The sequence below is a fragment of the Nothobranchius furzeri genome, chromosome 14, assembly GCF_043380555.1.
Source record: "Nothobranchius furzeri strain GRZ-AD chromosome 14, NfurGRZ-RIMD1, whole genome shotgun sequence".
NCBI lineage: Eukaryota > Metazoa > Chordata > Actinopteri > Cyprinodontiformes > Nothobranchiidae > Nothobranchius > Nothobranchius furzeri.
The window spans coordinates 50,019,922-50,029,531 of record NC_091754.1 but is presented as its reverse complement, the minus strand read 5'-3'; the positions used below and the strand labels follow the sequence as shown (position 1 = coordinate 50,029,531).

Here is a 9,610-nt window from a genome sequence, read left to right as displayed (position 1 = left end):
CCACACCACCAAGGAAGGGGAGCCTGTCACCACCACTGGAGTCACTCTGAGCAGATGACAGACTTTTCTGTTTCACATGCTGATTTTAAACGTGACGTTTAAACGACTGGAGTGGTTTTTAAATGAGAAACTTGATGTGCAAGGCCTGGATGTGTGCTGTGCAGTCACACATAATCTGAAATGATTTAACTGTGAATGTTTTTTTTACTTGTTTATGACTGTTGTGAATCAAAGATGATTTTTTAAATAAACACTGGTTACAGTTTCTTGGTGTTTTTGAATGTCAGAAATTTGACAATAAATGACTCGTGAGGAAGAAGACACGTGCGTGATGGAGGCTGCGCGTGCGTTCTAATCCCACTCGGCTGCGGTCAGGTGATCCGACTCGGAGCAGCTGTGCTGTTTCAGTACCGCTCACCGTCAGACAACGGGAGTCACCGGCGGCGAGTACACGGCTTTTTTTCCTAACCGCATTCTTTTTGGAGAAAACGTCGCCTTTAGGAGCGTTTTTTCAGCGAAACGTCATGGGGGAGCAAGTGGCTTTACTGCTGCTGGTTGTAGCGGCGTCGGCTCTGGCACTGGAGGTAAGAAAAACATGGCTTTCTATGGCGTACATTTAAAATTTTCGATCGTATTGTTGCTGTTAGCTTAGTGAAGCGAGTTAGCATTAGCTAAAGCTTAACCGGAAGCTGATGTGTTGTACCTTCAAAGTTAAATCTCTTCATTATGTAAGTGAAAGAAAACACAAATATGCCACTGAACTACACTTACAACCAATTTAATTAATGTTTGTTTAAGAAGATATTAAAACACATGTTAATATAGGCACGCAAGTTCTCAACCAGCGCGTTCATTCATTTATATTTGAAAAGTTCAAACCGGATGTTTCATTTAAAGCTTCATATTTTGACACTACAGGAATTCTTTGGAATTTGTACCTTGAGGTCAGGTGTTTTTTTAGGCTTATGAAACATGTTCAGTATTTTTTTTGTTATCCTTTTCCCATAACCCATGCACCTAGAAGCGGCAGCTATTTTACAATAACTCACTAAATAAACATCTGCGCCGCTCCTCTTCTAACAAGCCTGTGAATAAATCTGTAATTTATTTTATTCAGTTAGACAATTACAATGCAAGTAATATCCGCCACGTTTGTTTTAAAGGTGCGACCACATTACCTTGCGTTAAGTTTGCGGCTTGATCAAAGCGACAGCACGTCTCTGTGAATTTTTATTGTGGAGACAAGTTGTTTAATCCAAGTTTGTTGACAATACTCGTATAATTACTGTTCGTTATATATACTAATATCAGTGGAAAAATAACAGCAGCGAATAAAGATAGGTTACCATTTATTGTCTCATTTTCCATAACCACAGGTCTAATATTTTGGTGTGGGCGTGTTTGGTTAACAGAATCGCGTTTGTTTATTTAATCGTGTTGAATGAAAACGTTTCTTATTCTGTGTAGGTTCTGATGAGAAGTGCAAATGGCGATCAGAAATGGGATGTTAATTTAGGGAACAAACATTTCTGACGCCCTCGTATTTCAGTTCCACGGTTAGAGAATAGGGAGGTAAGATGGCGGCGGTGCACTGCAGCATTGAGGGTCGGGAAGCCAACAGGAGGTTTAAACTTCAACCTACTTATCAGCCTTCAGTCACAGGGTTTAACACACACCCTACCTTTGTGCTATGCCTTATGACTTTACAGAAAATAATAAATAACTGCCCAGAAATCACGGCTCGTGTGTTTATGGAACGTCGCTTTGTGGATCTACACTGTAAGAAATGTCTATTTCCACCACGTCACCTATTGTAGCTAGTTAACTGTGAAATATGTTTTGTTGTGCCTCATTTTAAACATTGTCCCCACATAAATACATTTTGGATTAATAAAAAAAAGCAATTAACTTAAAAGGCAAAAAAAAAAGGGTAATTAATATTGGATTATTTTAAAACAAATTGTTTCATGTTGGAACATTCAGCACTTAATTTAAATCAGGCATGTCCGCCTGGGAGTGATTTATGACCTGTAGGAGCCTAACCCGGTGTCGGTGCAAGATCTGCTAGGGTGCAAAATCAGCTCGGGGTCATTCGACTGCCGATGACGTCAAAGTACGGCAAACCCACTCAGACAAAATACACTACACATCTATACTGCTGGAAAGAATTTAGCAGTTCCTATATTAAAATAATGTTTCTTACGACGTAAGTTTGTGTTTATAATGGTATTTGTAAAATAAAACACTATATTGTATTCATAATGTTGAACTCCTCTTTGAGCACATCCCTTGAAGAATCATAGGTATTAGCAACACCTGTGAAATTGTATTTGCAGGAAAGAAGTGTGTCCCGTTTATTGAAGTATTTTGTGTTTAGAGTTTTTGACGTCTTGTCCATGCGTAGTTCAGTTACGCTCATAGCTGCTAGCCAAAACTCTGGAGTTAAAAGTGTTCTGGCTTTACTAAAATACCTGTCTGTACTTATTTGATTGATGGTAGTTTTACTTTCTATAAGACTCCAAATGTCATCATTTGGCTCGTTTCTAATTCATAATTTGTCAGAATGTAATCGGTGATATTAGCATTAGCATTCCTATGGGTTTTTCCACGTATATTAGTATTGCGCTAACCCCTCGCTGCCAAATTGCAGCCTTTGCGATTAGAAAATCTCCTTTTGTCACATTGCAATTTAATTGCAAATGCTGTTAATCGTTCAGCCCTAATATACATGCAGCTCTATGCTAAAAGTGTATTTTCAAAGAGGTAATGATGGATTTCTTTGTAAAAGTTGTCCATCTTTCCAACAGAAAAATTTGCCTGGACCAACGTAACGTGATTACGTAACTTCCGTAAGGTTCATGTTCAGCCAATCAACTACTTTGACGTCATCGGCAGTCGAAGGACCCCGAGCCGATCCTGTACCGACACCGGTTTCACACTGCAAGCATCAGCGTAAAGGAATGGCAGCGAAGCGGTATATGTACAGGATCTGCTCGGGTTAATTTAATCAATTTCCCTCTGGGATTAATAAAGTATTTTTGAATTGAATGGCCTTTTTGGCCTTGCTGCACTCCGTAGGAGTTTCCTGACTATGCGGGGGAGGGGTTGTCCCGTCTCAACACAAACAGGATAAAGTTCTGGTCAATGAAAAGACATGCTAAAACACAAACAAACATCTTCAAACAATAAAAGCCATGAAGCCAAATTAAAAGCACAGTTTCATATGAATTTCAACAAAGCCATAGCTTGTATCATGATTTTTGTATCAATGATGACAATATTCTCGCTTGTTGATTTTTATGAATTTTACTTCCATGTTCTCCAGTATGTAGTTGGCAGGTTTTGATTTTCGTGGCATTATTTTATTTTTAGTAGGATGTCTAATTCTGCAACAAGGTCCAAAATAAACCAGTTTCTCTCTCTGTTCGAGTTACCAGAAGGTGAGGCTAACACTAGCTCACTTCCTCTTGTTCCACTGAGACTTACTGTTTGTTTTGACTCGTCACATAATTGTGGTTTCTGTCATAAACATGCTCAAAAGACGTTCAGCCGATTTACTGGCTTTATTCTGTAAACTCGGTGTTTAGGGCTAAATGTGTGTTTTACTTGCAGCGTACCTCTTCTCCCCAGCTCTCTGTAACCCGTTACCACACAGACACAGGGCCATATCCACTGCTACCACAGACCAGTTTTTTCATTTAGGAAGTTTTTTTATGTCTTCAACGAGGAAAATAACTCCATTGCGTGGTTGGTGACCATCTCTTGCAATAGCATACAACCAGATAATCACATTTCATTAAAAGATGCTGGTTTTCATTTATTTGCAGTTTTCAACATTTGTGTTGCTTTTATGGAAAGCTGTAGGACTATTTCAGCTTTTTTTTAACTGATCTGGGTTCATTCAGAAGTTTAATCGGTTGATTCAGATGCTTTAGTTCCTCTGCTTAGACAGGCTGCTATAATAATCAGTGATGAGGAACCTGCATGAAGAAATCCCCTAAAGGACAAATGGTATTGTTGGACCAATAAATACAAGTGAAACGATGAAACTTCTGATTTCGGGTGGATTTTATTTCCCATGTGACCTCCGTAGGGGACTACACATTCCTGTAACCTCCAGAAGTCTCTCCTTTAAAGGTATAATTTTGTTTGAAGAGCAGTTTGTGTTATATCTGGTTGTCATGTTAATATACCACTGTTAATTAATGCCCACCTGTGGTTATGGTGTGTTTGTTTTTGCCATTTTGACCGTTTTCCAGCCAGCCATCCCGTTGACTTGAGAAGAGCAGCAGCAGATCTTCATTGTTTCCTGCTCTATAAACAGAGGATGAATGCTTTAAGGCTTTGTTCTTAATCCACTGCTGAGGTCACTTCTGCTCTCTCTGGATCCAGTATGTTCGTTTCAACATCAAAGGCAGAAGTAATCAGATGTGATTTAGCGTGCTTAAATACTTGGAAAAATATTGGCCAGATTTAATCGAACTTGAAAAGGAGATGTAGCAAGTTTTTGATCTTGTTGGTGCTTGAATATTGCCTTCATGACTGAGCACAAAACACACACACACACACACTTCTAAACACAGCCCAAGGAAGCTGCTTTTTTCGTGACAAGCCCGCCCTGTACAGGCAGGTCGTGATGTGGAGCGTGAGAGCAGGATGCCAGCCTTTGTGCGCTTGTAAGCGTTGGGGAAAATGGGTCTTGGATGGCTGCAGACAAGCCTGTTTGTGTGCATACTGCAGTCTTTCAGCCTGGGGTGAACCAGCCCTCTTCTCCTATTAGAGAGCCTTAATGCCATTATGCCTGCTGGCGCTGCCAATGCTTCTCTCTCTGGCACCTTTCCTGCTGCTCACGCTGTAGTTTCAGGCCTTGGAAGGAGGAAGCCACTTGACATCAACACGTCTCCTCCAGCTCCATGCTATTTTACCTTCATTCTGAAGGATCTTTACATTTTATGAGTCAAAATGGACTTTGGTCTCCTTTTGGTAAAGTTCGAACTTTTGGCGTCAGGCAGTTTCAACTAAGGTTGGACCGTTTGACGAATGAATCAACCATCTGCGATGAGAGCAAGGCTTATTATTATGCCTGTTTTAGCCGAGTGAATGAGATATTGCACACTTCCAGGGCAAATCAGCTTCTTTTTTTGTAAAACGGTTTGTACATGTATCTATTATTCATCATTAGATTCTTGATCTCAATGATATATGCCAATCAAGGATATAACCATATCTGTAGAATCAGTAAAGGCGTTGTCCAACCATTTGGAAATTCCAAATAATGTCCAACTTTTCCTTCAAAGCCTTGTCATTAACAGAACAGGGCATTCTCTGAAAAAGCAACGATTTTACATCAACAAAGGGCCAATACATGTACCCCCAACAAAATAATTTGTCTCAGCAAGTCTTACATCCACAATCAACAGAAAATACCACAGAAAGCCCATAATTCCTTTCAGATGTCTTTTTCACCATAACTCCCGTTAGCATCCTCATATTAGCTTAAAACTATCCATTGGAATCTTGCCTGATCCAGCAGGTAAAAGGTTACTCCCTCTACTGTGGCAAAGCCTTCAACTATTGGCTGATGAGTCCAAAGTGCCGTCCTCAAATCTCTCATGTGCAAATTGAACTAATGGCACCAAGTTATATGATTGATGCATGGAATATCCAATTAAATTAGGAAAATGACAATCCTTGACATGGTGAAGAATAATCATGATTGGTGGATTTCTGCGTGTCGGACCCACAAAACGTCTAAAGGTTGCCTGGGTGATCATATCGCCGATCTTCGGTTGGACTGACGACCATCTGTAGCTAACGGTTTACTTATCACCCAACCTGCGTTTACTTAGAAGAAGTAAGCTGCAGTTTTTACAACTTTGATGCGTGAATCTGGGGTTTTAATTTTTTTTACTGTATTTTGGCCACAGAATGAATGAAATGTCCAAACTCATTAGGCTGCTCATTTCCATCTCTGCTCAAAGCTGTTAAGCATTTTTTGATCTTTTTAAATTTGCAAACATCCAGTTTCTCAGATGTAGTTAAATCATCATTTTCAAGGTCTTCAGTCACCATTTCTGACATTTAAATACCTCTTTCACCAAACTCGATGCCAATCATGGGATAGCCATGTAGTATTGAAAGTAAAAGAACAACAAACTCAGACGTTTATGAACCACAAATTGTACATTTCTTCCATCCCATCCATCCATTCATCCATCCACCCACTTGGGCCGGCTCTTCCAGGGAAATCCCAAGGCGTTCCCTGGCCAGGTGAGAGACATAGTCCCTCCAACATGTCCTGGGTCTCTCTTTAGGCCTCCTCCCGGTTGGACGTGCCTGAAAAACCTCACCAGGGAGGTGTCTAGGAGGCATTCTGACCAGATGCCCGAGCCACCTCAACTGGCTCCTCTCGATGTGGAGGAGCAGCGAAACCACTCCGAGCCCCTCCCGGTTGACCAAGCTTCTCACCCTATCTGTAAGGGAGAGCCCAGCCACTCTGCAGAGAAAACTCATTTTGGCCACTTGTGTCCGTGATCTCGTTCTTTCGGTCACTACCCAAAGCTCATGACCTTACGTGAGGGTAGGAACGTAGATCGACCGGTAAATTGAGGGCTTCGCCTTCTGACTCAGCTCTATCTTCACCACGACAGACCGGTGCAACGCCCGCATCACTGCAGATACAGCACCAATCTGCCACTTTTCTTTCATTTAAAATATAACTAAATTCTTAGTTTGTTGATTTGCTAATCTAATTTAACCAATACCAAATGTTGCTTTATTTTCTCTAAAGTTGGGTCTGAATGATCATGTTTTTAGACATAAAATAAAAAACTATTAGTTCAAAGCTGCTGTTATTACTGGAAAGCTCATCTGTGTGTTGTCAATAAAAATTTGATTAGCAGAGAACAGGACTGTATCTCCGCTTCATAACGTGATGGTAAATGAGATTGTGTCCAGCACAGAGTGTCCTAATTTGCTTATTTTAAACTACAACCCAATAGATATTGATCCAGTGTGGTTGTTTTAGCATGGACAGACCAGACCTGACATGTCCAAACTTGGTTCATTCTGTGCTCTTTGTCTAATAAGTGAATTTAGATTAGAAACAGCTGATCGGAAACCTGCAGTGTTTCGTTATGACTGGTAACATGGTGGCAAATTAATCCAAGTGTAAAAGAATTTCATGAAAACAAACTGACAAACTGTTTTTTCCTCCTAATTGCCGACGTTTACGCGGTGCTGCTTAAAGTTGACGGTGAAAACGAATTGTTACAAATGCTCATTGTCCTCCTTGGTTGTCGACGACTGTGCTGCACTTCCTCCCCCCTAATGCTCCCGCCGCCTCCTCTCCTTCCCTGTCCTGGAAAGAGGAATTCCTGACCCTTTTGCATCTGTTGGTTCTGTTGTCATGGTAACCTGGGAGCCACTGGTGAGCATGCTGTCTTTTAGGGCTCCATCCCATCAATTCTCCCTCAAGTGAGTCAAACGAGCCGATCACAAGCTTGCTCTGGATTTTACCTCCTCATAGGTTTGAGTGGTATGTTGGGCTCTTTTGAAGCATGTTAGGAATCCAGTGGTGCTGATTTCATTGGGCGGAGGCAACAGAAAGACCCGCTTTGTCTTCTACGACCTGGCCTTTGAATCTGGTTCTTCGGACCGACATCAAAGGGTTTTATCAGGTATCAGAACAACAATGGGGACCAAATGATAAGTGTAGGTATCACGACTATTGTGAAGAAAATTATGGCAGTATTACTATTTCTGATTACTCAATATATTCATTATTTATGCTGTAAGTTACATTTAATCCTGCCTTGCCCTGTTTCTGTTGGACAAGTCCTGAATGACTTTGATGTAACCGAGGCAGTTAGTGAAGTGGGAAGATGCAGCTTGTTGTTTTTATAGTTTAATATACAGAAAGTTGTTGAGCTAATCGTGTTTCTGAGAAGTCCCTTCAGCAGGAACGTCTCGTCTCCTCGGATGGTGAAAGAGGATTTTATTATGAGTCAGAGTTTGCTAGTACACGTACAAACACTTCCATTTAGTCTGAACTGGGACGCTCTATCAGAGAGAGGTACAAGCTTGCCTGGGATCAGAACATGACTATGCAACACAGCGGGTCTTATTGGTAAGAGTATTACTAACATTAGTGCATTTTACCATTGTAAAACCGTTGTTTCCCTCATTTCAGAAGCTGAAGTATTGTTGGTTTAATTGATAAAAAGGATAATTCAGTTCACTGTGATTAAATAAAACAAGATCTTGAACAGCTTTGTTGGTTCATGATCAGATTTTTGCCACCGATTTTCAGAATTCACTTAAAAACATGACTTCTCACTGATGTTGTCTTGCAGCCTGTCCTTTCAGGGCAGCTCTCGAATAAGTATTTACTATGATAGTCAAACCTGAACTTTGTTGCTTAGTGGTTTTTGAAGGATCGTTCTCCCTACTTTCATATTGGAGTGAATACCCTCAAGACAGAGCTATTAATAAGCCGTTGTTTATATCCGCAAATATTAGACGTGTAGCATGAAGAAGCTTCATTTCACCTCGGCTGAGTTAGCAGCTGTTGGTACAGAATCAGAATAAGAAATGGAGAAATGAGTTACCCTGCTTCCACTAACACGTGAAAAACACGTTATATTCTACGGCTCAAAAGAAGGTCAAATCTACAGCGTCCGTGTCGTCGTAGCTCCATCACAAGTGTCGTGTTGCGGTGGATGATGGTTCATATTCTGGGATTCAGAGGAAACCGTTTAAGCAAAACCAATGAAATCGTGTCAAACGGGGAACTGATTGTAAGCCATTAGCAATGGAGGGTGGTTTCATGCTAATGGCACTAATGTGTACCGACGGCAGCTCAGAGCATTTTATCATAGAAATGTGTTCTTTATCTCATAACTCTACTCAGATCCGACTGGAATATTAAAGAGCTAATTCAGCTATCTAGGTTTGCTTGACTTCATTTCTGCATATTGGCCTCTCCAAAACTCAGATGAAATACCCCTAAAGTGTACTAGACAGGGTCACCAAATTAAAAGCCCACAGGAACCTTTTCATGATTGTTCTAATAGTTGGATGCAGGGTTTTATTATAAGGGCTGCTTTTCGATGGAGAGTAGATAAAAGTCGGACATGAGATGTTAAAATGTGAAGGAGGGGGTAACATAAGAAATACGACAGTGGCGTTTAAAATGGGTTTTAATTGTGATAAAAGGTTCTAAAAACAAGAGCAAACAGATGGTGAGCATTATTAAAATAATGCAAAACGAAAAATTCACTATAAGGTTAACAGTTAAAAGACAACTTATCAACTATATAAAATGGTTATAATGGTTCGGTATTCTAAACAATAAAAATTCACTATTCTTTGGCACCAGACATATGAAACCTCTGCTCTAAAAACCTGCTAACTTGCTAATTCTCCCTATTGTGATGTCACAATAAGGGACTTTTGAAATTGCTTGTTTTAGAGTTGTAACTTCTGAAACCAGACGCAGACAGACAACCGGTTGTTTTTTTAAATTCACATTTTAAGGCTTCTAGAGGCGGTAGAGGACCACGGGGAGGCACAAAAACAGTGCAAAAGGAGTTTTGTGTAACATGTCCCC

General features: G+C 40.5%; 1 protein-coding gene across 2 annotated transcripts in view; it reads left to right on the top strand.

Annotated features, from left to right (window-relative positions):
* Nucleotides 1-385: 385 nt before the first annotated feature.
* appa (amyloid beta (A4) precursor protein a) overlaps nt 386-9,610 on the top strand; it is a 39,450-nt gene continuing 30,225 nt past the window's right edge. For both annotated transcript variants that reach the window (XM_015952596.3, XM_015952595.3), the window contains exon 1: nt 386-584. In XM_015952596.3, coding sequence (XP_015808082.1) covers nt 525-584 — 60 coding nt within the window. In that variant the 5' untranslated portion in view covers nt 386-524. The remainder of the gene's footprint in view (nt 585-9,610) is intronic.